The 27,523-nt window shown below is 41.8% G+C and overlaps 2 protein-coding genes and 1 long non-coding RNA gene across 6 annotated transcripts in view; 2 read left to right on the top strand and 1 right to left on the bottom strand.

Annotated features, from left to right (window-relative positions):
• LOC307045347 (rap1 GTPase-GDP dissociation stimulator 1-B) overlaps positions 1-20,690 on the top strand; it is a 24,547-nt gene extending 3,857 nt beyond the window's left edge. The window contains exons 4-14 of one of the 2 annotated variants that reach the window (XM_079690967.1): positions 634-759; positions 11,681-11,809; positions 15,075-15,200; positions 15,513-15,656; positions 15,956-16,087; positions 16,557-16,691; positions 16,762-16,887; positions 17,467-17,606; positions 17,690-17,816; positions 18,328-18,456; positions 19,551-20,690. In XM_079690967.1, coding sequence (XP_079547093.1) covers positions 634-759; positions 11,681-11,809; positions 15,075-15,200; positions 15,513-15,656; positions 15,956-16,087; positions 16,557-16,691; positions 16,762-16,887; positions 17,467-17,606; positions 17,690-17,816; positions 18,328-18,456; positions 19,551-19,678 — 1,442 coding nt within the window. In that variant the 3' untranslated portion in view covers positions 19,679-20,690. The remainder of the gene's footprint in view (positions 1-633; positions 760-11,680; positions 11,810-15,074; positions 15,201-15,512; positions 15,657-15,955; positions 16,088-16,556; positions 16,692-16,761; positions 16,888-17,466; positions 17,607-17,689; positions 17,817-18,327; positions 18,457-19,550) is intronic. The other variant, XM_079690968.1, reaches the window with a different exon arrangement.
• Positions 20,691-21,457: 767 nt separating this feature from the next.
• Positions 21,458-26,156, bottom strand: LOC307045359. The gene is made up of 2 exons (XR_013809888.1): positions 26,033-26,156; positions 21,458-24,440 (listed from the first exon to the last, which is right to left on the bottom strand). It is a non-coding gene; the product is annotated as an uncharacterized lncRNA (long non-coding RNA).
• galm (galactose mutarotase) overlaps positions 25,623-27,523 on the top strand; it is a 72,084-nt gene continuing 70,183 nt past the window's right edge. For 2 of the 3 annotated variants that reach the window (XM_079690972.1, XM_079690974.1), the window contains exons 1-2: positions 25,623-25,751; positions 26,028-26,220. In XM_079690972.1, coding sequence (XP_079547098.1) covers positions 25,638-25,751; positions 26,028-26,220 — 307 coding nt within the window. In that variant the 5' untranslated portion in view covers positions 25,623-25,637. The remainder of the gene's footprint in view (positions 25,752-26,027; positions 26,221-27,523) is intronic. The other variant, XM_079690973.1, reaches the window with a different exon arrangement.

Raw genomic sequence — 27,523 nt, forward strand, 5'->3', positions numbered from 1 at the left:
GTTGAGAGGGTTACCTAAAAAATGTAATCCGTTTCAATTAATAGTTACCTGTAAAAAGAAATGTAAGCATTAACCTTATCTTTGTATCAAAATATAAAAGTAATGTAACTTGCTGTTACTTTTGGATTACCACAATGTCTAATGCATTGAAAATCAATACAATTAAAAATGAATAAGATGTTTTTAATTATAATGTAAGACAACAGAACAATGTGACCTTAGACAAAAAGAAACCAAGATATTTTAGGATCAAAAATGATTGTATTGACAGGGAAACCTGTCTTTCATGAAGCATATTGAGGCAGCAGCCTACGCACCAACACTGAAACACATGAGCACATACTACAGTTTAAAAAAGCAGAAATAACATCTGAGCTGACAGAAAATGCTTCGTTTTAGTTTATTACACACAGTTAAGCTCACACACACTATTTTATGAAAATATAGGTTCATCTGCTGAATTAAAAACAGAGCAAAGAAAGTAGATTCAGGCAGTTATTTTTTTGTGTAATACAGCTACCTTTTAAAAAGAATGCTGATTACGTAATCCTGTTACATGTAATCCGTTACTCCCCAAGCCTGGTGAGAGGATTCAGCTGAGAGACAGGTGATGGTGTTCCTGGTGTGTTGCAGCTGCAGTCAGAGAGCCGTGCATCGAGGCCGGCCTGGTGACGGTGCTGCTGCCCCACCTCAGCAGCACCGACCAGGAGATGCTGCTGAACACCGGCAGGGCCATCGGACGCATCTGCTTCGACAACTGTGAGTGTCTCTCTTCACTGGCCTCACTGACTTGTCGTGCCCTTATGAGGCTGTGCACAGTCTCACACCCTCGGGTAGGGCTCTACTGGCTGTTTGAGTATTTATTCCATATCCTTGATATCAGACGGCAGTTGCCACACTAGTTGGCTACTTGTTAGCACTTGTTAGATACTGTATATGGTCACAAGTTTGGCAAACATTTTACTAGTCACTCTTTTTCTGCAACTAGTGAATACTTGGGACTCACCAAAGTCCCAAGTAGTCAGCTTTTCTGATGAACTAGTGGGTCTCTGACCGTACTAGTGACACTAAAAGTCTTACAAGTCAACTAGTACGCTGCAAAAGCTCTGACATCTTACTTAGTTAAAAAAGAAGCAGAAAATGAGCAAACTAATTCACTAGAAATATCCAAAATCACTCATGAGTTAACTAGTGGAGCAAAAATGCGTTGACGCCTCTTTTGACCTTAGTAGTTAACTAACGGGGCTCAAAATGTCTACTAGTGAACCTATGCCTTTGCTAGTCAACTAGTGAGAGACTAATGTTTTTAGGAATCGGAACTTAAATACACTGTGTTTGGAAATACAGTCATATGGCCATATTTTACAAAAACTTATTTTTGTAATTATGATATTATGACTGTTTATCAAGTTAGGTAAGAACATTGAGATGTTGTTCAAATTAGAAAGTTGCCTTAGGACTGCAGACAGGAATATAGATCCTCTTCAAAACATTTTATTCACTATGAAAGGTGCTTGGATTAGAATAGCACTGTGATAACAGAGGGACCCTCTTCCAATCACAACTTTCCTGTGAGGCCGAGAGATCGCTGTGACTTTTGTAAATATTAGTCAAAATATGGAGAGGTTGTTTATTTTCATCGAGTCTATCGTTACCCTGACTTTAAAGGTGACCTATCATGCAAAGTGCACTTTTGTACGAATGAATATGTGTCCCCGGTGTTCCAGGGAACTCACCAAGTGTCAGAAGACCCAACCCTCTCTATCCTCCATACCCAAATCTCTTAAAAAGGGGCTGCAACGGATCTGATACAGACTGATCCAGATTTGAACACTTCTATGATGTCACAGAAGTGGCGCTACAGCTATTGGGCCAACTCCACCAATCAGGAGGAGACAGCCACGGACATTGCCGTTCGAAAGCGCTGGAGACGCTGTAGTACATATGCCTGGCCTGTAAATGGTGCTGTTCTCACAGAATCAGCCCATGCAAAGACAGTGTTAAATTGAGCAAAATGAGGAATGGCTCAAACGCATGATCTGTTTGGTATTTTGAAAAATAAAAAGTATAAATATGCCTTATATAGGTATGGTCCTACACTATATTATTCAAATATAGCATGATAGGTCCACTTTAAGTTCTGTCCAGTGTTTCAGCTGCATTCATTTCAAGAGCACTGCTGATAAAATGCAACACGATCAGTGGCGGATTTAATATTGTAGGAGATCCGGGGCTTAGCCCAGGAGTTGTTGTGGGGGGGGGGGGAGCAGGGGTAAAGTGCTATTTTTTACAAGTGGGGGGTGGACCGAACATCCTTTAGGGGGTCGTCGCCTCCTTTAAGGGGGTCCGGGGGCATGCTCCCCCGGGAAGATTTTTTTATTTTTATTTGAAGTTAAAAGCATCAATCTGGTGCACTTTGAGAGCAACATTAACCCTACCTTAATAATACCTTAAAGCGGACAAAAGGCACTGGAGAACACTTATTCATCAACATCCTTTAGTGAAGCAAACTAATACCTTAACTCACTCAAACACAGTCGTTTACTTATTTCGGTGAAACAAATGTGCGTAGAGTTTTAAAGGATGCGGATAGTCTCACCTTGATTCTGGCACATTGCTTATCGTTTTATAGATCTATTCTCATTCACCATCTTTGTTTGTGACGTAAAGAGTGTAAGAGTCACGTTTCTGAATCGGACACTCTGAGTGGATGCAGTCACAGCCAATCTGAGTCTGATTCAGAGGGTTGCCTGTCAGTTCCGTTGCTATGGTTCCGTTGTTATGTGTACTGAAACGAGAGCTGGTATAATTCCACGCACGAAAACAAATAAAAAATTGGAATATGTTATTTTAGTGTCTTCAAAGTAGACTGAGGTATGAAGGGTTAAAGTTACATCTTAATAATAATAATAATAATAATACATTACATTTATAAAGCGCTTTTCCTGGTGCTCAAAGCACTTAATTATCTTAATTATCTTAGGATAATTTGTAGTCATGTTCTGTATACATACTAACATATAAGGGTATACTTAGTGTGGTTACTCCATGTTTACTAGCTATAACCTTACATCACTCTTTTTCACTTCTTACTCAGTCAGCCAGACTGCAGATATCACCATTAGATTCACAAACCTGAAACATCATTGTTTTCAGCTGCTGATACTGCTGCTGCTGCTGCAGCTTTTGGCGCCTGCTTCGATGAAAATAACTTTCTAATATCCATAACTTTATAGGCTATTAGCTTAAAACTTGTCAGGCACTAGGAAGGATCACTTCTTCTTCAGGGCAGGGAAGGCTACACAGTACGCAGGCTAATGTCCCGCAGCGGTTGCCTTTCTGGTGGACTCCGGTACTGCACATTACTCCAGAGACGTTTTCAAAAGTTTTTTTTGTTTTTTTGTTTTGTTTTTTTAAGTGAAACATCCGGGGCTTTTCAGAGAACATCCGGGGCTTGAGCAAAAGTAGCCACCCCCTAGCGCCGCCACTGAACACGATAATGAATATCCGCAACTTTTGTTTCTAAAGTCCCAGGGTTCTCACACACAAGCACACGTGCACAAACATGCGCGCACACACACACACACACACACACACACACACACACACACACACACACACACACACACACACACACACACAGAGAGAGAGAGCGGAGCAAAGCAAAGCAAAGCAGAGTCCAGAACCATGCTAAGGGCTGCTGAAAGGAAATGGTGGAAATCAAAACACCTTGATGACCTCCGATCCTATCAAACTCTATCCTCTTTCTATTCTTCTATTTCCACAGCCAAACACACTTTCGATCTGAAATGCAATCCTGCTTCTCCAAACCCAAAAAACTATTCTTCATCTTTCCCTCTCTTCTTCAACTCCCAGCCCCCCACCCTCATCTTCCCTTTTGCTCTGCAATTTTGTCAACTATTTTGAGAAGAAAATAAATGACATCGCTCTTTTCATTTCCTTTAATCGTTTATTTTAACCGGGAGAATGCACATTAATGAACATTTTAAACAAAAAAATGCTTTCAAATGTAAATGAGCTGGATTTGAGCTTTGAGCTCATTTCCATCCGTAGTCCCGTCACATACAACATTTATGATCATAACATTTATATGGCTAACAGAAATACATGATATGCAGAAAGAGCATGAGCAGCATACAAGCATTTACCACAAGGTAGTACAATGCAGCAGCTACGACATATAAAGTTGAAGAGATGATACAAGAGCTAGTGCAAGAGGAGATACCCCTGTGTTAAAGTGCATTTGGCGGTGATTGCACGGATGTTTGTTTCTCAACCATTCTTTGAGTTGACCTTTAAAGCTATTGAGAGTGGCAGCGTTTCGGCCAGGGGGGCGTCTTGTCGTCATTTGACGCCCTTATTCAGCTCGGGACGCCCTGAACGCGAGCCGAGGGCGTCCAAAAATATTAATAATTTGAAAGAAGATCGAAAGTTTTATCGCTTTAAATGACGAAAAGGAAAAAGGACAAGGACATCCCTCAGTTGGAGGGGCAAAGGAGTCTGGTGGGATTCTTTTTGGAGTATTGAAGATCGTTTCCCCGACATCGAAGGTGCCTGCTAGAGGACAAAATCATGTTTTTTTTCCTGCAGGGAGAAATATTTGAAGATCACGTGACAAAGACGCCAGCCATTGGAATGAATGGAATGCAGTTGGAGGTAAACCAATCACAGAGCTTGAGAACTAATCACGGGGCTTGTCAAACCGAGCACATGGTGTAGTACTAATCGATAGCTGGGGATTCTGGGTAGTGTAGTGTCTTCTGCCATCCTTTACTCCGAAAAAATATTTTTTTCTCCGAATCGAAGGGGGAAAATACAAAAGCATTGCACACAATTTAAACCAATCAATGTTGTGTAATTGACAAGGATAATAATCTGGTGTTTTTTAGTCGATGAGTAGTGCAGATATCACTGTAAAATCAATCGACAGCAAGGGGAATACATACTTCCGGGTGTACAATTCTCCGTTATCCAATGGGAATGGACGCTCACATTGCCTTTAAGGGCAGCCGACACAAACGAATGCCGTGCTTCCATGAGCGTCAAATCCCGCCGCAGATGGGAATACATTGCAATCAGTTGAAAGCTATTTGCGTCCCTTTATGAAGCTGAAGGAGCCTAGGAGCGTCACAACTGCATGCCACAGGACCCTGACCAAGCGTCGCTCCTGGACGTTTATGGAGTGAGAGTGTGTTGAAACAGCCAGCGCTTTAAGAGAGCCGAGCCAAATGATCGGGCTCACTAACGTAAAAAGACAGTATCTATAAGGAACGGCTCAAGTCAAAATTCAAAACACCCCCCCCATTCACTCTCGGGGTGGACGCCCTCTCAGCCCTGGTCTGGCGGAAACACTGAGTGGAGGTATGACTTTGCAGCAGTGACATTAGCTTTTATTTGAAGAGACTCTTGGTCAATTATTAAAAGACATACAAATATAAATAAATATATTAAAAAAAAATATATATATATATATATATAAATTAAAAAAGGCAGTTATACCAATGTTTCCACAGAGGTGACTGGTATCGTACAGCACTGAGACACGGATTTGAAAGCAGCATAATGACAGAGTTATGAGAAACCTTCAATCGACAGATGAATTTGTACATCCGATTTCTCAAGAGAGCATGGAACGTGTTGACTCGTGCATTACAGAACATTTCACTTGCACTGCACCACCTTGGTTTTCCAAGCAGTATACGCAGACAGTCATTGTATGCAACCTGGAGCTTCCGGAGGCTCACCTTCTTAAACTTGACCCACAAGGGGGCAGTATAGAGAGTAGTGCAATAAGCTCTAAAGAGGTTCACCTTAACCTTATCTGAACACCAAGAGAATGTTCTCGCCAACATGTTGGCTTGTATATGTAAGACACGCCGCTGTCTATACATGTTATCATCATCAGCCATTTCATCTGTGATGATGTATCCCAGATACTTACAGTAGTGTTACAGCAAACAGACAGCACCTGTCCTGACAGATAGAATGTTGGGAAACAAAGGTTCTTATCCCCTTTTGCCCTGGTTAACTGTCAGAACAGTGGATGTATGTCTTCTATATGTTTCTACCATTTCCTTCAAAGCATAGATGCATAGCTCAGTACCATGCTTAGCCTTGAAGCCAAACTGGTTATCTGAGGTACATAAATAAGAACATAGTCTATCTCACAAAATTATTTCCAGGACTTTGGATAACACACTGGCTAGAGCAATTGGTCTATAGTTATCCAAGCTCCCTACCTTTCCTGCTTTGTCCTTAATGACAGGCACCAAAGTAACAGTCAACATGGAGTCTGCGAACATACCATGAGTCATGAGGCCGGTAAAACAAATGGCAAGAAGAACTGCAACCTTCGGGCTTGCCAGTTTAAGGTGCTCTGCAGTGATTCGGTCAGAGCTGCATGCTTTGTTATCAGCTAGCTGTGCAATTGCTCGATAAACCTTTTTAGCTGTGATTCCCACTGTGTCACTTTTCACAACATTACCAACTTTGTAGGGGTCACTTTTAACACAATTAAGTATAGTAGAGTCATGTTGACTCCATAACTCAGCTATGTTATCGGCTCCAGATACTCCCTCTATGGTACATGGTAACGACGTACTGGCCCTGTTCAGAGCTCTCACCTCCTTCCAGAAGCCAGTCACATCATGATGAAGGAGCTTTTCAGCCATAGAATCCGCTCTCAATGTTTCTGTATGTTTGTTGACATAACAAACTGCATATCTATATCTAGCATTTGTACGCTTTTTGAGATCCAGGACAGGCCCCTCTCTGGGCTTTCCTGCCCGGACCCAGGCACCAAAAGCATTCTTAGCTTCAGCATATTGATCAGCCACATGTTTATTCCACCCTGGCTTGACGTTGTGTCTTTTCCCAGAGTAGGTATAGCACGGTCTACTGGCTTCACATACACCTCCCACAATACAATCATACATGTTACAGAGGTCTTCACGGCGAGAGCTTTCATCACAAACCACATCAATACACAAAGTTGCTATTTTGGGTAGATAAACATCACTCAATAGGACATCAGTTCTCCCAATAGTGTTACAGGAATTTTTAACCTCCTGAGACATCTCAGGGAGACTATCATAATCTAGTGACATTACAAAAGGAATGTGATCAGACATTGATGCCTCATACACAATCTCAATTGATCTTAAAATATCATGGGCATTAGCAGTGCTTATGCAATGAAGTTGTGTGCCAGGCCTCGCTTATATATGAATAGCTATCTGTATGCAAAAGTATTTGGCTTGATAAAATAAGATTGTTATCATCACAAAACTGTAGCATATGCTTAGCAAACAAGGACCTTTTGTCTGATATGTCAGCATTCATATCACCCACTATATAAACACTGGTGGAATGATTATCGGCAATAAAAGAATGTATAAAAGCAAGTCTGTTCAGGTATTCATCTTCATTATGCGGTGACTCATATGGTGTATATACATTGAGAATACTAAACTCCTTGTTATTCATTTTGATCTGCACAGCAAACCCCTAGGCAACTTCAAGCCTGATGAAATGAATGACAGCGTCCAGCTTTTTGTGCCACAGGATAGCCACGCCCCCTGCTATCCTTCCTCTTACTATTCCCAGAGATAGGTCCGTAGTAGACTCACCAGCCCCGTGAAAAGTGTCATTAAGAGAGCTCAACTTTCCCAAATCCTGCTTTGGTAAAAAAGTTTCTTGCAAGCATAGAATGTCAAAGTTTTGTAGCAAGTTGTCCACCACTGCACGCCGGATCCTATCAGGAGCGCTGTTGCCCAGGCGCAGCCCGCGACAGTTAAATTATCCAACCCGCATAACGTTTAGCTAAGCAGCTCAGCAGTAGCCCCATTCAGTACCCTCGCACCAGCAAAAGGTCTAGCTCTGCTAGCCCCTATCACCTCCGCTTTACGTGGTTCATAGTATCCAGGGCTTGAGCTTAAGGACGTCCCGTCGTCCCGGGGCCGAAAAAAATAGTGTCAGGGAGGATAAAAAATAATCTTGGGACGAATTTGGGACGAGAGTTAAAATAAAAATACCCTGCTAACTCTACTACAAACGGCGATGACAATGAAATCGACTGCACGTTGTGTGTAGCACACAATTATTAAACCTCCTTGTCAACATAAACACACAAAACATTTAGCAACCCGCGAAACACACACACACACTCACACACACACACACACACACACACACACACACACACACACACACACACACACACACACACACACACACACACACACACACACACACACACACACACACACACATAGGTAAGCTTTGCCCATGTGCTGTCAGCCAGCCGCACAGCTGGCTGTGCCCGCGAATTCCTGGCCCACAAATTCGCGGGTCTATCTACAGTAGGCTATGTACTGAGTGTGTGTATTTCGCGGGTTGAGTGATGTAAAATGACAATGATATCCCGTGGAGGAATTCTGAAATGTTTTACCGTTACATCACAAAAACGCACAGCAGAACCAGACCCTGGAGCGCCGGCCTCTTTATTTACTTACTCCACTTCATCCCCTATGGGTAATAAGGCTGAGATGAGAACCCTCCATCGTATTTAGTCCTTAGCAATATGCTGCGCCTCTCCCCATGTATGGATGGGTACCGAGCCCCGGTATTAAACGGGCTCCGCCCGGGCCAGAATTATTAAAGACAGTGGTAACGTTAAGCTCCGACGTTATCTGACTTTTTATCGGTAATGGAGACATTTAAAAAATATATGTCATATGTAGTATTGCTACATAAACATTATATCGCAGTTTTAGTTTATCCAACTCCGTTTCTAATATGCAATAAGACTACAACATGCGTCTATGATGTATTTTTTAGAGCTTTCCAATCCAGACGAGATCTCTCTCACCCGTCTGTGTGCGAGGGGGCGGGGCTGTTTGTAAAGGTCTCCTGACTGTGTTACAGACTGTCCTCCTGGTTAGTGGTTACTCTGGGTTCTGTCTTCAGGACAGAGTGTTGGATTTTTTTTGTTAATTGGATGGGACTTGATTTGATTCAATATTATTCATTTTCTCGTTTGTGTGTTTGTTTAAATATATTTGGCCTTTGTCATGTGATTGACTGATTTACTCAAATAAAAAGGTTGATGAATTGTCATCTAATGATTTGTATGATGTTTTATTTATGTTAAAGGTCACTTTGAATGATTTTAACAAATGATAAGTAGTAGAAAAACTAATATTTTAAATTCGGGACGGTCCACATTAATTTCGGGACGGCTTAGATTGTATTTCGGGACGGTTCCGGGAGGATGGTGAAAAAAGTTAGTCGAGAGCCCTGATAGTATCGCCTCACAACTGAGCCTTCAGGCCAGAGTTCTGGGTTAAACATCTCCGCAACTTCATTGCACTCAGCACACACTTTAAACGAGCTATATATGTTGCTCGCAGTGTCAATACGCTGACAGTTAACGTCACGGCAAAGTTTTTTATTTAGATATTCGGACAGTGTCTCAGCATCAAGGTCTGGCGAGAATTTGGTAGCAAAAACACTCACCATCTTCGTACGGACCACTTTTATATTCCCTTGTGCAGCAGTGCCAAGTGGCTTAGGCATCCTCCGTTCAGGTTTCCCAACAAGCTGTTTAGATAAGGCAGACTGGCCCTCGGCCTTATTCCTCCGACCTCGGCCCTGTTTCACAGCTTGACTCCATATCTGCGAATTTACCGCAGTTCCTCCGGGGCTCACACAGGCCCTCACAGTCCCTGATGCAGCTACCGGGTCAACACAGTTGGGATGTACATCAGCAGAAGGGCCGGGGGGGCTCGCATCCTTCACCGACACCGCACCATCCTGGCCATCACCCTGAGCGCTCCCACAGGCGGTTTCAGCGTCACTCTGTACAGCCAGTCCTCCACCACGACTCGGCTCCAACTGGCGTTCTACGGTAGCAACTCTGCTGTCCTGGTCGCAGCCACAGCATGCAGGTCCTCACCGGTATCTGCCTGAACTTCCACTACGGGTCTTAACGCGCAAACCTCGCTGTGCAGTCGCTCCATCTTGCTCAGCAGGTTGGACACATCCAGGTTGTTAAACGTAACAGGCGGCAGCTCATCCAGGTAGTGGGAGACAAAACGGGGGATGTTTTCACCACACTCATTTAGCTTTTTTAGACAGCTTTTGATATTGTTTGCATCCTTCTGGTGGCCTTTAAAGGCCACACACCGCTGCTTGGTTTCATGACAGAGTTCAAACAACGTCTTTTTAGAAGTCTCGATCCATTCGGAATCGAAGGTGTTGGAGGCTACAAGGACTAGCTCATCCTGGGTCATAGTTTTCATTTTAACCGCCAGGAAGTTAAGTAACTCACCCTCTACAATAACTAGGCCGTCCACAGTCTTGTATATTGTAGGTTTTAGTCGAGGCCGGTGGTTTGAATCAGGAGCTACCAAGCAACGACACACACCATCAGCCATCTTGGTATTCTGTCTTAAGAAAGGTCTAATTTGTTTAACATTTTATATGTTGAATTTAACAGTATTGGATACTTTCTTAATATGTTTCTTAAAAGTCAAGTTTGAGTCCAATATGACTCCAAGATACTTGAAGTGGAAGACTAGTTCTATTTCTGCTCCGTTTAAAAACACGTTGGATCCTTCGATTTTGACTGGTCGTTTACTGAACATCATGCATACTGTTTTTTTTACGTTTAACTGTAAGCAAATGTTGTTCAGCCAGTGTTGAACCCCAACAGGGTTCACAAGGTAGGGCGATTTGGCTCCGTTGACAAAAACACACTGTTTTCTGTTCGATAAGTAAGATTTAAACCAATGTATTGAATCTGCCGGAAAATTGAAATACGTCAGCTTTGTAAGGAGCACTTGGTGATCAACAGTGTCAAAAGCCTTCCTGAGATCAAGGAAGACAGCAACTACATGTTTGTGTCCAACATACATTTAACCTTTTCCACAAAGACACAGTTAGCTGTCTCAGTGGAGCAGTGAGCACGGAAACCAAACTGCATTAGGTGGAGTGGAGCGAAACCTTTATCTAAATGTTTGGTGATTAGTTTTGACACCTATTTCTCAGCTACCTTAGAGACACAAGGGAGGATGCTGATTGGTCTGTAATTGGACATCATTGCCTTATCCCCAGATTTAAAGATCGGTGTCACCGTGGCCACCTTCCAGGATGATGGAACTTCCCTCGTGCTGATAGATTGATTTACTAGCATAGTAATTGGTTTTATTAGTCCGTCAATATTTGTCTTCATGAAGTTGGTGCTCTTAATTTCCCAACTTACCCACTGACACTTCCTGCTCACCTTCCACATCTCCCATCCACAGTCTAACAATGAGGTTCCCCTGCCTCTGGACCCCCTCCCCTCTCACAGTCTACTGCTCCAGACATCGTTCCATTTCTTAACCATTTTATTAATAGTCCGCTAACAACGGGCTGCTTATAATACTTGAGTAAATGCAGTTAGTTACTTTTCCACCACTAGTGACAGTTAAGGTGAGACTACAATATTTATGATTACCAAACGTGAAATTATCTTTTATTTTTCTATCTTTTACACAGATGTATACTCAGTTATCATTTCCATATACAGTATGGTAGAGCAAACCTTGAGACCATGAGATGAAATCATGAGCTTGAAGTTAAAGGGAAGTAAACTCACTGCCTCTCTTTGGCCCAGCATTCCAGCAGGACCAGCTGGTGCAGAGCGGGGTCATCCCCAGACTGGTGTCCATCATCAAGCAGTATCCGGAGAACGACCCCCTGGTCAACGTCTGCCTGCTGGCCCTCTGTAACCTGGCAGACATGGGTGATTATTTAGTAACTGTTTTTTGTCAGTCATTTATTATTAGTTAAACATGATTTGTAAACTATCAACCAGTCAGAGCTGGTTGATGTTGCCAGGGAAAGGGAAGTTTGGGGCCATCTAATGAAACTGCTACCTCCGCGACCCGACTCGGGTAAGAGATAGAAGATGGATGGATTTGTAAGTTATTTAGACATGCTCTACAGCTTAAGGGTTATCTCTGAGTTATGTTTAAATGTTCTCCATGCTCTCCTAGCTTCTCCTTGTCAAATAAAACACAGACTTACAAGTAAACAGGTCCAATAAATGCTGTTTGTGAGAAAAAAGACCAAACAGACAAATCTGTCATTTTCTCAACTCAAGGAGAGGAAAAGCAATGAGCCAGAGCTTATACAGCTTACGTTCTTATGGCACAAAAAGGAAGCCAACACTGTTATAATATAACAATTTCAATGAATTCCTTAATAATTATACTGGCCTCACTGAACTCCCCTTCTCAGTTATCCAGCAACATAAACACCTCCATACAGTACATCTCAGAACCACGATGTCAACAAGTTGTTGTTTGTGTTTTTTTTTTGTGAAACTGAAAAATACACAAACAAAAGTACTTGTCCATATCACTTACATGACTCAATAACTACACATACATATCTATACACAAGGACAGCATGACATTAGGCCAATGCCACAGTATCAATGTACTATCTAGGCCATATGGCAGGGGTGGCCAACCCGCGGCTCTCGAGCCGCATGCGGCTCTTTGCCTAGTTTCATGCGGCTCTTCAGTTCATATCGAATTTTATATTTGTGAGTTTGGGGGAGAGACACTTACCTCATTCACACCAACGCAACTCCGGTTCAAGCTCCGTGCTAGAGCTTTTCAGGTTCAGGACCGGTTCTTCGGTTTAGCTCCGGCTCTTTTCACACTGCCCAGAGTCTGACTGGTGCTGCGTCTTTGCGTCATAGTTTGCGTCATGACGTAACCATCTGCGTGCCTGCTTCATAAAGCCAAACCGCACATGGAAACCCCTCACAGCTGACACCGACAATAACAACAACAATGGCCGATTGTGCTCCAGCTTCTTCTGTACCTTTTCGGAAGACCAGATTCCCAGTAGGTAGCTGGTCTCTTCAGTGCACCACTGCTTCTTGTTAAGTTTCTCCATCGTTGTGTACAAACTGGATAAAACGCGGTCTTCTTGTTGTTGTTCAGGAGTTGATCCCGCCCCTGCCCCTGCCCCCGCCTCTACGTAAGTGTGTCGTATGTGGTGCTTTTGCTCTGGCCGGTGCTCGAAATGAACCGGATTCCGGAGCTAAGAGGCTGCTCCGCTGCGGTGTGAAGAGGAAAACCCGGTGCTTTTCAAGCTCCAGCTCCGAACCGGCCCTGAAACACAGTTGGTGTGAATGAGGTAACCGACTCCTGACTAGTGTTGCACGGTGTACCGATACTTGAAAGGTATACCGCAATACCCTGCCGTTAAAAAAACGTTATGATTCCTCTGTTTCATTAGTATCGGTACTTTAAGAATGACGGGGGAAAGTACTCCGGTGAGAAAGCGCCGTTTTAAGAAGAGCCATGTGTGTTCAGCGCTCTGCTTCCAATCCCTGCACTGCAGCCGTGCCTGCAGTCCCGCCCCTCTCAAGCATGCTCTAAGTCCCTCCCCTCTCTCGTGCACGCACTAGCTGCCAGAGCATGTGAGAAAACGAGAAGCATGGCTGTGAGTGGGAGTGCAACTGCCGCTGCGCCTCGGCTTGTTGACAAAAATGACGCCAGAAGCGAAATGTTGATGTATTTTAGATATATCTCTGACATTGAGGGCAAGCCTACGGACACCACGAGGCCTGTCTGTAAGAAATGTATTAATTTTATTTAATACGAATTATTGTCATTTATTTTATTTATTGTTCTCATTGTTTAAAAGTTTGTGTTATGGTTCTGGTGTGAAATAAAGCACAATAATTACATTTAAGACTGTTTCCCTTTTTTTTAAAGAAAAGTATCGAAAAATAATCGGAATCGCAATTCTTGACTTGGTATCGAAACCAAAATGTTGGTATCGTGACAACACTACTCCTGACAGTTAAACCTGATATTTAGTAGGTCTGTTAAGTATTGAATGCTGATAATCCCTACGTTTGTATGTGTGGTGTCAGTATGAGAGGATGACAGCGCGTCTAATTTTGATGTGGCCCAAGAGCCAATCACAATAATACCTGCGATGCAGTGAACCAATCACCTTTGAGGGGGGGAAAACCTATCGTTGATTAAACATTATCGAGTGTTTCCCCTACCATTGTCTTGGAGGGGCGCTGCGCCCCGCCAACAGAGCCCCGCGCCCCCCCTGAAATTCAAGGTGTTTAAAAAATATTTTTTAAATATATAGATAGCACCAAATTGCAAATAATCTATAACTACTGTCACTTTTCACATTGAACATGTTCTCTTTTATTAAATAAACTAAACGCTTTCATTTTAAGTTGTTAAATTAGTGTTTTTGACCTTAAGAAACACTGATGCATTAATCAATAACAATAATCCACAGCTCCTCTCTCTGCTCAGGAGGATTTAAAAAATAGATATCCCAATGCCACAAAATGCATCAGTGACGTGGTTGAAATCTTGTCTCCAGAAAACAAAAAACTGAAACAAGCGGTATCAGTGACTGTGTTTGATGTGGCTCTTTGCAGTAACATAGAAAAAATGTGGCTCTTAACCTCTGACTGGTTGGCCACCCCTGCTATATTGCATACAGAAACAACTACACACATTTTTTTTTAGCTCAGATAACTGGTCACAACATATGAAATATGAATATGCAAACACAATATACGTCATTGCATTGAACTGAGATATGAATACTTAAAATAAATGGCAACATTCATACTGTAGATGCTAGAACACATGTATGAAATTAAACGTGCTCAATCTCTATAACTCGCTGCATCTAATCACAAGATATTTATTTCAAAGTAAAGAACTATAATGTCACAACATAACAACTTACACGTAAGGCCTTCTCAAGGGCTACGAACGAAGGATGGCACAGGATGAACAGACATCAGCTTCACTAGAGCACACCACTTCAGAATTACCAACTACTAACTATAACTAATAACTAACTTCCTGTCACATGGAACTAGAATTAAATACTAAGCCAGAATAATAACCATTTGTAAAAGCTGCAGATGTACGATGGCTATCAGTGGTGTTCAGGATGACCAGGTGTCTGCACACTGTCACATGTGTAAAGGTGTGTGTTTGCAGACTCAGCGAGGGAGGCCCTGGCAGAGCAAGGCGTGGCAGAGGTGCTGACCTTCCAGCTGAAACGGGCGCCTGACGCTGAGCGCCGACATGTCATCCTGGAAATACTGGGGGCTCTGGGCGAGAGTGGTAAGAGCTCAAGGTTGCTTCAGGAAGAAGGCTTGGGAAATATTGATTTGATATTTCTTTCTAGAACCATTTCTAAACCTCTCAAAGAACACATACAGATTTCAAAATAATCTTCCCCAGTGCGGCATTAGCATAGTTGCTAATATTTGTCAAGGGCTGTGTGTTTTATAATGTCCGGGTTTCCATCATAAGGTAATGCTAAGGACCATCTACCACCTGGGGCTGTCTTTTGTTTTGTAAAGATGGTGTACCTATTTTGGAAGATATTGTAAGCTGTTACTAATGATCAATTAAACTGCGCTGGACCCCCAGATACACTGAAGCTGCAGTTTGCAGAGTCAGGAGTACCAGAGGCCTTATCGGAGATGATTCGGAGTCTGCAGGGAGGATCTGACCCTCACGACCTCTGCAGCATCAAGATCGCCTCCAACCTCATCGTGTCTCTGCTGTTAGGAGGTGAGCAATGCTGATGTTACACCTGAACATCTGTGTGGCAACCACTGTCTCAGTGTAGACACTTGTTTCCTTTTTTGTCGTTCTGACTGAAGCCTCTTTCTGCTGATCAAAGTGTTGAGATGATGTAATGTTTGGTGTGTGTGTGTGTGTGTGTGTGTGTGTGTGTGTGTGTGTGTGTGTGTGTGTGTGTGTGTGTGTGTGTGTGTGTGTGTGTGTGTGTGTGTGTGTGTGTGTGTGTGTGTGTGTGTGTGTGTGTGTGTGTGTGTGTGTGTGTGTGTGTGTGTGTGTGTGTGTGTCAGATGAGTCCATGCAGAAGTGTTTTGGGGAGGGCTCTGGTGTGGTGTATCAGGATGTTCTGTCCTGGCTGCAGAGCTCCAACACACAGCTGCAACTGTCCGGAGCCCTGGCCATCGCCAACTTTGCCAGAAATGGTGAGACATTTTTCAGGAAAGATCACCCATGTGGTTATGAATCCACAATTGTCAATCAAGCAAAACATACCCCCAGATTACACAGCAATTTTCTTGAAAGTTGTAATGACCAAGTTTATAACAGAGTCAGAAAAGCACAGACAGCAATCCCAAAGATCAGGTTGATCAGGTTGATCAGGTTGATCTGAACCTGCTTGATGTAACAAGTGCACCAAATCAAAGCATGTATTGTTATACATGTTTCAGAGTTTAGTTTATTGCTTGTTTTCGCTACCACCAAGTGGCCAAAAAAACGGTTGTTTTAGATCTCAGATCTAATATCTTCTTGAAATAAATGTCTTGTTATTTTTAAATAATACAATGTTTATTGTCAAGCAATAACAATAGTGCCTGTGTGAGAGTTGTGGATTTTGAAATGTGTATGTGCTGTAATACAGAAAATGTGTGTTGGCCTGCTGTGTTTTCTCAGATAGTAACTGTGTGAAGATGCTGGACCTTGGGGTGGTTCCTCACATCCTGACCTTGTTGGAGCAACATGTGGACGAAGGAGATGTGTCTGTTCAACACGCCGGACTGAGCGCGCTCAGAAACCTGGCCATTCCTGGTACTGATCAAAGGAAACAGTATGTACGCTGCTGTGACATTTCAACTGACAGGATGCTCTGTGTCTGCAGCCACTAACAAAGTGCGGATGCTGGAGGACGGTGTGACGGAGAGAATAAAGAGCCTGCTGCGCTCCGACATGCCGCCGGTGCAGTTCAAACTGCTGGGGACACTGCGCATGATGGTGGACGGACACGGTTAGCACAGTACTTTATAGTTACACACAGGGAATGTTTCGATGTAACTGACATAATGCATGAGTGCCATGTTCCACGGAATGAACCTTGATATATTCCTCAGGTGCCTAACAGACACATTTGTACAATAGACAAATGAACAGAACTATATATATACAGTGTATATATATATATACACTGTATATAACTATCACACAAAAATGAGTATGGTTTGATCTGTCTGAAGAGGAAACGAGACTGAAAGTGAAAATGTAAAAGAAAGAATAACAGGGATTATGATCATTTGTCCTTTATTCTCCATATGAGCCGTCCCACCCAGAATAGAATAACCTTTCCAGTTTTTCTATTTTATGCAGTTTTCCCTGGATTCATTTACATTCTAACTTATCCCTCTGTCCATTCCAACATGTTTGTTGATAACATTAAGTTCCACAGGGGGATCATTTAATTCCTTCAAATATGAATCCCTCTTATTAAGACGGTTTCCTTAGTGAAGGGTTCCCCACTGCTATCTTTGATCTGACAGCTTCTCTACCGACGTCTTCAATCCTAATTTCTCTTTTCTGTGCTGCGCTGCAGAGGAGGCAGCTTTGGTGCTGGGGAGGGACGCTGTGCTGCTGGCCCGGGTCATGGAGTGGTGTGAGGCCAAAGACCATGCAGGGGTCCGGGGGGAGTCCAGTCGCCTCCTGGCTGCCCTCATCAGACACAGTCGCAGCGCAGTGAGACCTCTTTCTGCTGGCTCATCATTCCTGTCTGTTAACGTCATGACCGTGCAGCACTGAACATGTCCTCTTTCTGACAGGAAGTGGTCCATGCTGTAGCCAAAGCAGATGGGGTTCGGCACCTTATCTCCATGGCAACAAGTGAACATGTCATCATGCAGAACGAGGCCCTGGTTTCCCTGGCAATAGCATCTGCCATTGACATTGGTAAAGCATTTTGAGACACTTTAAGTCAACAAAAAATCTTCATTGCATTACTATGCAATATATAGTTTTGTATGTTGTTGCAAAAAGGAAGAACAGATTATTCCAGCCATAATGAACATTGTAAATACATAAATATTGAAATTGTCATTCGGACGATGTGGTGTAAACAGAGCTGTAGTCACTCAGCTCCACCACTCTCCACCTGGTCTGTGGTGGTGAACTGCTCTGTTGAACCCTAAACATGAAGTCACTCAAATATTCTGTAGTTGTTTGATTCCAACTCAGGGACATGGGGAGGAATAATGGTGAGCTGCTGTGTGTGAGTAATGATCAGCTAACCTCTGACTACGCAGGGTTTATGATCAGCCCAATACTAAAAATATTGTGTGTGTGTGTGTGTGTGTGTGTGTGTGTGTGTGTGTGTGTGTGTGTGTGTGTGTGTGTGTGTGTGTGTGTGTGTGTGTGTGTGTGTGTGTGTGTGTGTGTGTGTGTGTGTGTGTGTGTTTCACAGAGTCTATGAAGGAAGCGTTTAGGGACTCTGAGCTGCTCACCATGCTGAAGGAGATGTTGGAGGATCCTCTCGGGGCGATCGAAGTCAAGTTCAGTGCTTTAGGTCTGATCTGCAGCCTGGCTAACTCCAGTAAGTGTTCCACCTCACAAGCCCCATGATGATTTATCACATTTTTTGCAATATCTCTGCAACCTGCAGTATTTTCAATCAAGCTCTTGTACTGTTCAGTTTCCACCATTCAGTCTCAAATCATCAAAACATATCTGCATACAGAATTGTTTGTGGACAATGCAATGGAGATGTTTTATCTTGCTGAACACTTGGACTCAAAGACCCTGTCTTTTGGGTTATCATCATCTTTTTAATAATGATTATTTGTATTGTTGGTTTTTATATTTATTTTTTTACACCGTAATTATGTATATGTTATGACAAAAGACCTTTGAATCTTGAATCTAGCAGCAGCCAATAAAACTACGAAAATCATCTCCAGCATCTGGTATTTATGAATAACTTTAGGAAACAATTCTGCTTTAGCCAAGCGGGGCGGCCATGGCGCAGTGGGTTAGTGGGTGACCCTCAGATCAGGGGAGCAAGGGAGCACCGGTTCAGTCCCACATTGATCCCCACTGGGGTCAGTATGTCAATGTGTCCTTGGGCAAGACACTTCACCCCAAATTGCTTTATTACATTATATTCCATGTCTAATTTATGTAATGTAAAGATGTAATGTAAAAATGCTAAAACAGATACCCTTAAACCATAAATCTCAAGAGGTGATCCCCAAGCACAAGGCTCTAAAACTGCAGTTTGTCCAATGTCCACTGCGGCAGAGGTACCAAGCAAATGTGTCATTGATACAAGCTTTAGAAAAAGAAAAGTGCCTAAAACAAACATAAATCATATAAACGTGTCCTTTTTTCATCAATTAAGACTGAATGTGTTACACAAGTCTCCAGTCAAAGCCTCTGCACAAGCTGAGCAGAGAGCTATGTTTAAAATCGCTGTAAAACCAGAGACCATGTTTAGATGGGATAACTCCAGGTACTTCCTGTTATGGTCCGTGTCTCCAGGAGCACATTTTGTCATGATGATGCTGAAATCAGTGGATAAAAGTTGTGCTCACAAAGGTGCAACGAAGTCAGCATGAGAGGCCTTCTCCACTCCCAGTTGTAATCCATTTCACACTCCTCTGCTCTCCCTTCCACCCCTGTCTGCTGTAGGTGTGATGAAGGAGGAGCTGCACTCTGTGAATATGAAGGAGAGCCTCAGTAAACTGACAGAGCACAGCAACAGTAAACTTGCCTCGCAGGCCATCTCCATACTGGCCTCTCTGGGTGACAGCAGCTAAAGCAGAACACATTCCGTCCGGCTTATTCAAATGTATTCAAATGATCCTACTGTTACCTAATGAAATGGCTTGACAAAATGTATCCTGTTGTTTGGCAATAATTACTTATTTTGGATAAGCAAGACTTAAAACTAAAAGGGGTTCATCAACCAGGAGCATGAATGTGTGTCAATCTAGCAAATAGATTAGGAGAAACATGTGCTAAATTGACATCTTGGACTGAGAGTGGAAGTAGAGGAAAGTTGCCAGTGTCCACATGAAACCTCTCCATTGTTTTGACATTTATTGTAGGCCTAGAAAGGAGAAAGTCAGATAGAAATGACTTCCCATGAGACAATGGCACTAAAAGGGAAGTTCAAGAAGGAAACCAAAACATCTACACATTATTCTGTCTGTAATCAGGCCTGTAGTTGTTGTGGTTTGCTGCCATGGACCATGGTTGGTGGATAGATGAATGAAATGACCTCACCTTCTTTGAGATTTACTTGTCGTGATGCTAGCCCATGTTAATATATAATGTATACAAAAATGTCATACTATCAAACGTTTAATGTGGATATCTATAAACGTTGACATTAATTAAATGTAATATTGAACAGATTTCACATAATTGTATTAGGTTAGTTCAAAGCAATAATATTAAGTTGAACCTAATATTGTTTATTGAACTTTCAACTAACCTAATAGAGTTGTGAAATCAGTTGACATAATACACAGTTCTGGCCAAATGTATTGCATGAAGAGCTCCACAGATTTCTGAAATGAACCGCAATGTATTGGTGCATCCAAATCACGAAGAGACAACCACAAGGTGGAATTTTTGTTAAAAATTGAAAAGAAAATGTAATCTCATAGCCTCAATCAATGGACGGGGTTTGACATTAATATGCGTAAAGCAAAAATACCTATGAACGTTAAAAAGTATCTGTGCAGCAAAATTGTTGAGTTAAATTATTTTTGAATGAATTTGAATTTCAATGACTTCAGTTACAAATAAAATGAGTTGCTAATATTGTTGATATCAGACTGAATGGATGCAAATCAACTGCATACAATTGAGTTCAAGACTGAGATATTTTTTACAGGCTTAAGCCTGGTCGAGAGGACCAAACCACTGTCATTCACCACAGTAAACAGAGCTATTAATTTACTGTAGCCATACTCACAAACAACACAACTGCATGTGCTCTAGTAATACACACTGACTTTTTCTAGTGGTGAAACATTATGACTTGAGTTTTACAATGACTTGGGTAAGCTAAGAGAGGTGGTGTTATCATCTGGAAGGAAACAACAAGCTGTGTATCGTTGGTCATGGTTAAACAGATTCTGGTACTGACTTTAATGCCATGCAAAAAAATGATGCTGTTTGTGTTACAAATATACTAGAAGAATCGGTCTGTTTGTATGTATATTCAGGATCATTGAGAAGAGTGCAGGTGTACACCACACACACAATAGCAGAGTAACAGGAGTGATGCACACCAAAGGTGCTTTTCAGAGATAAGGGGAATAGATTTTGGTAGGCTGTGTGAGTGGGGGGCTAAGAACCTGCAGCACATTAGAATGAAAATACTCATTAAAACGTCATGGTGACAGGTGCATGGACATCTTCATTGAAACTGTGTTTCCATCAACAGTTGAAGGGAGACCTAACCCAATGATAGGTTGATGATCAAAAGCATAACTTATCCGACTGCCTGCACATGTGGCTGCAGCGTGACAGCAAAATCCACCACTAACACACTCTAAATAAAGCTTCCTTTTGATGATATATCGCAAACATACATTTGTAATCCCTCAGAGGGATCCTAGAAGCACAATGTGAAAAAGACACATGCACAACATATCTGAACTGCATCCATTATCATAATACATCACAGTGTTACAGTGCAATAAGCAATGCAGTGTACATTTATAGTTTGGCAGCCAGAGGAAATGATGAGTGTCTGTTCTATTCAATAATGCAGCGGACAAGAGTTGTACTGTCATATTTTATGTTATATTTGTATCAAGATTTATTTCTCTATACATTAATATATAACACCAACATTTGGAAAAAATCTGTATATTTCAAAGTAAGAGAATATTTAAAAAAATGTAAGCTTTGTTCTAGAAACAGCAGAATAAAGATATGCAATGTCTTCCCACACATGATGTCTGTTCATAATTTTTCTCTTTCATTTGCCACAATATATTAGCAAAGAGTATACAGAAGAATGGCTTTCTGCACAAACCCCATGTGGCGGCTCAATCCCCAGTTACGTTTGAGTCACCGAGAGGCTAAACTTGGCTATAAACTGTGACGCGTTTTCGAAGAGAAAGTCTATAGTGCTGCAAGATAGTTTTTGGGATATTTAATAAACAAAATGATAACATAGTAACTATGGACAAAACGGTCAACAGAAAAAATGACAGCACAAGCTCACCCTCTGTCATCTGCACTCGACATGAAACAGGTGACTTATATAGACAAACCACACCCATGTGACAATTACCGGAAGTGCTCAACAAACAAATAAAAGTGACGTAAACAAATAATACAAATAATGAACTTGGGCTAAGTAGCATTATGGCACCTACACCCCATGTTATTAGAACGATATTTAGAAATGTGATGAGACGTTTGGTATTCATCACAGATCAATCCATTCACTTCATTTCAGATTAAATGTGGCCAAAAAGGACATTGATTTCCCTGTACCCTTCATTAGGGAACAGTGTCTGATCTAAATTAAATGCTTCAACATCTCTATGGTTTAACCAACCCGGTATCGCAGCAAGACGTGAACATGTGACCATTTACCATGCTGGGAGACGTGAAGATCTCACGATTTTGTCCATTCAAACCTGACAGTTACACGGTATTGTTAACCCATGTTAACCAGTGGAGAAATACCCGCAAATGCTACCCCGACGGTCGGTTGTTATTGTCAATATTAATATAATAATGATTTAATTTGTAATAGTCACACTCGATTACGGCAATTTTCTTGTTGCCCCAGCTGGTGGACACCTCTTTTAGCAGAAACAAAGGCTACATTAATGTATTAAATCGATGTTAATCCATGTGTGCGGTTGTGGAATTAACGGACGTGACGTTGTGCGATTGCGTTGCCAGGCAACAGCTTCGGTTCATGTTAATTTACAAACTCTTCAACTGCAACCGTAGTTATATATAAAAACATGTTAGAAGGCCTCACAAAATACTTTAATGTACATTTTAATTTAAATGTGAAGGAATGTGTGTATAACAAAATACATCCGTCATAAACGAAACCGGAAACAGACAAGGCAAGATCCTCAGCTCGATGATTGGATGGTTTAGCCGCAATGCACGCTGGGATTTGGTGTTTATGTGATGTGAAATCCGAAAATATAAAAAAAAAAACTTTATTCCGAGTGTGCTTGCTTTTCTCTTTGAAACTCATCACATAACGGCATTGTAATACACGGTTTGGCTGCATTAAATATGACATATCTGCCGTAGTTCTCTATATATAGAGCCCAGATGAGAAGACTTCAAGACAAACTGGAAGAACTGCCGCCAAAACTGAAAACGTGACGTGGATCATAAATATATAAGCAATTAAACAACATTTTACATTTCTTTTCACACAATACGTCTCCTCGCAGTATCAACATAAATTTGGCTGACTTTTATATTTGATCCAATTGATATAGGCTGTATTAGTAGATAGTTTAAAAGGTGTAAAATGTGCAGATGTCAAGTAAGAAAAACAGAAAGGCACTTATCAGTGATTTATTATCAGTGCTGGTATCTTTACCAGGGCCGCCCCTCCCTACAGGCTAATCACGCAGGCTGCAGGGGGCCCCGTCCAGAGGGCCTCAGCTTGTGACGTTGTGCGATTGCGTTGCCAGGCAACAGCTTTGGTTCATGTTTATTTACAAACTCTTCAACTACAACCGTAGTTATATATAAAAACATGTTAGAAGGCCTCACAAAATACTTTAATGTACATTTTAATTTAAATGTGAAGGAATGTGTGTATAACAAAATACATCCGTCATAAACGAAACCGGAAAAAGACAAGGCAAGATCCTCAGCTCGATGATTGGATGGTTTAGCCGCAATGCACGCTGGGATTTGGTGTTTATGCAATGTGAAATCCGAAAACATTTTTTTAAAAAAATAATACTTTATTCCGAGTGTGCTTGCTTTTGTCTTTGAAAGTCATCACATAACGGCATTGTAATACACGGTTTGCCTGCATTAAATATTACATATCTGCCGTAGTTCTCTATTTATAGAGCCCAGATGAGAAGACTTCTAGACAAACAGGAAGAACTGCCACCAAAACTGAAAACGTGACGTGGATCATAAATATATAAGCAATTAAACAACATTTTACATTTCTTTTCACACAATACGTCTCCTCGCAGTATCAACACAAATTTGGCTGAGTTTTATATTTGATCCAATTGATATAGGCTGTATTAGTAGATAGTTTAAAAGGTGTAAAATGTGCAGATGTCAAGTAATGAAAACAGAAAGGCACTTATCAGTGATTTATTATCAGTGCTGGTATCTTTACCAGGGCCGCCCCTCCCTACAGGCCAATCACGCAGGCTGCAGGGGGCCCCGTCCAGAGGGCCTCAGCTGCTGTGCACAGTTCTCCGCTCAGTTCTCCGCGCACCCCCCGCGAGAGTGAGAGGTGACAAGGGTAGCACGTCTGTAACCCGACACCGTTGCAATTAATCGACATCTGACTAATCACGGCTTTGATACGGCCGTCGGCCACTAGTGCAGGTGAAGAGATGTCGGCGAAAAGACAGTTTCAGTCCGGCGCAAGCAAGAGGGGAAAAAAACAAGACATTAAGAAACTAGAGCATCACTCGAAGGTGGGTTATTGTATGAGTCAAATGTACAACTTGCAAATGTTGTATGAGTCAAACTTTTGCCAATTGCCATATTAAAACATCAGCTGCAATTCATGACATAAAGAAGGCAGTCTCTGCATAGCATATGCTAATGGAGATGCAGTTATTTCCAGCATTCTTTATTTACCATTCATTCAAGTATGTTATGCCTTTTATCTGCTAATGTACAGGAGGAAGAGTGATAAACTGTCTGTCTAGTTGGCTTACATAACAGTTAAAGTTTACAGCCTAAAAAACATGGAGCATTTCTTCCCCTTTTATTCATTTTTATGTCAATTTGCACATTTCATGGTGATGCTCGGCCTCTCCTCTTAACTCCTAACAGACATCATCATGTCAACCACAAAACAGAGAAATACTGATAGAAATGTGTGTGTAGTTGTTGATACATTGCTGAAAGAGGGAACTACATTTGAATACAGATTTAAGAAATATCAGTTTTTGAGATGTCATAAGCATGTTTTGTCTTGACTATATTACAACTATATTATAATAAAATAATATAGTATTTATATTATTGAATTGATTATGATTATTATTATTAGTAGAAGTAGTTTATTTGCATTAATTATATTGTAATCTTTTTGAGCCTAGTATTTGGCAGGAAATGCAGACGTATTCACCTGTAAACGCAACACATTTACCATTTACTTCACTGTATAAAAAAGTAACTGTGTTGATAATAATAATAAACAGGAATTATTTAGGGGGGGGGGGGCGCGCCTCATCTCACAATGACGCTTGGGGCCCCAAGTTGGCCAGGGGCGGCCCTGATCTTTACCATGAAACAGAGCAGATACTGAAATCTATTATTTTAGTATATGAGCAGTATATGAAGTGTAAGGGGCACACTTTAAGAGTGGAACAATAATGGGGTGTATTTGTCGAACATTATAATGTATTAGTATTGAGGATGGTAAATAATAATTATAAGGCTTTATTTGTGTTTGTGAAATCTACTGGGAGATCTTTTTTCTTTTTACTGAGACTAAATATAGCAATAGCGGTCTCTGGTCTGCACTCCAGTTTAGTAGGTGGCGCTAATGCCCCTCAAACCATGCGTTTACTGCCGCTATTAGAGCAGGAGAAGAAGAAGAAGGAGAAGCCGGATGTAAACAAGTCCGGTCCGAAGTCTCTTCATGACCGGGGAGACTTTATAAAGAGAGGACAGGTGAGTGTGTGTGTGTGTGTGTGTGTGTGTGTGTGTGTGTGTGTGTGTGTGTGTGTGTGTGTGTGTGTGTGTGTGTGTGTGTGTGTGTGTGTGTGTGTGTGTGTGTGTGTGTGTGTGTGTGTGTGCGCGCGTCATATTCTACATTACCATGTTTTATATTAATGTTATTCTATTCAAATGTTATTTTAGAATGTTCTGTTAATGCTTAATGTTTTAAGCTCTTTCAATTGACTTTGGTTGAAATGTGCTATATAAGCCATGTGTGTGTCTTTGAAGCCCACCATGACTGATGTGAGTGTGCAGCAGTGGGGGGAGGTAGTGGGCCGGGGCCCCGTGGACCTGTGGGTGCTGCAGTCGGCCCAGGTGCGGGTGGAGGTCCTCAACCTGGGGGGCATCCTCAGATCTGTGTGCTGTAGAGGGAGGGAGGGCCACATGGAGGACGTGGTGCTGGGCTTCGATCACCTGGAAGGTAAGGGGAACCTTCCAGAGGCTGAGTCCACTGAGGCCCCGGCCCCACGAGGACGCATACGGCAAAACGCATAGGATTAACGCAATCGCAAAAAAGCTTCCGTCCACACGGAATATTCACCGGATAGTGTCTGTCAGTGTCCACACGAGACAGCTCCGTTTAGCTCCAACCGCTGGAGAAGCTGCAGTACATATTCAGGAGCCTGTACGTGGCGCTGTAACTTCCTCCACAAAAGCAGCGAAGAAGCATGGTTGTCATGGTTGCCCTTATGTTTATTCTCCGCGGTAGGGGCCGAGGGAACAGGGCAGGGTTTTTAGCCAGTCAACTTGTATTAAAGCAGGGCCGTATTCACCATATACACACATCCCCCCCAATATTCAGACGCACTCAAAATGTCCCCCCCAATAAATAGCAAAACATTTTTTTTTTTTAATTTAAATTCTTTAATTAAAATAATATTGCTATTCTATGACTTCTTTATTTTGGTTATTTGTATACTTGAAAATCTATATTTTCTGTTATTGTGAACTTCACCAAAATGATATTTATTTTCAAATGTAAATTGGTTCCTTCTTTTGTACCCGGGGGTGTCTTTCGCTGTTGCACGTCTGAGTCCACCTTCAGTTAGCTTGATGCTCCAAGCAGGTCAGTCATGTTTTAATTTGCCCTCCATCAGTTCTGGTATCTTTTCTAGTTAGCCCTAAAGTAATCTATATTATTTTTATTTCGTAATGGTAATGTTAATGAACCCTCCGGTTTAGCTTCTTTGTGTAAGTAACTTGTAGTTCTGATGTTAAAACCGAACTTTTCAGGAATAGTAGCTAACTAGCTGTGGGCTAGCTGGTTTCAGTTGTTAGCCAGGGTTTGGCGGGCTAGTGTCAGCTATGTGGAAAATGACGGTGTCGTTTTGGATGTAATCCAATAGATATTTATTCATGTGGATTATTTATATTTTATTTTGTAATTTGTAGGGTGTGGAAAGATTTAAAACTGTGATGTGTGACACCTATGGAATACCAAAAGTGCCAGAATTAATTAAATAATAAATACTCTTTATTATTATTATTACAATTATTATGAAATAGTATTTCATAATCGTCAGAAGCATTTAAAAGATACTCACACGCAGGAGGTTTGCAGTGTGCATCATAGCTTGTGCTGGGTTTAGAATGCTCTGAATTGCTAATAAACATGTTTAATTATCTTATATCCAGCGCTGCTGACCCGTATTAATCACATCAGAAACTGCAGATCGCCGAAGTCAAGCTGTAAGCATGAGCAAGAGGAAGGGTGGCAGTGACAT

This window comes from Notothenia rossii (assembly GCF_949606895.1).
Source record: "Notothenia rossii genome assembly, chromosome: 6".
NCBI classification, from domain to species: domain Eukaryota; kingdom Metazoa; phylum Chordata; class Actinopteri; order Perciformes; family Nototheniidae; genus Notothenia; species Notothenia rossii.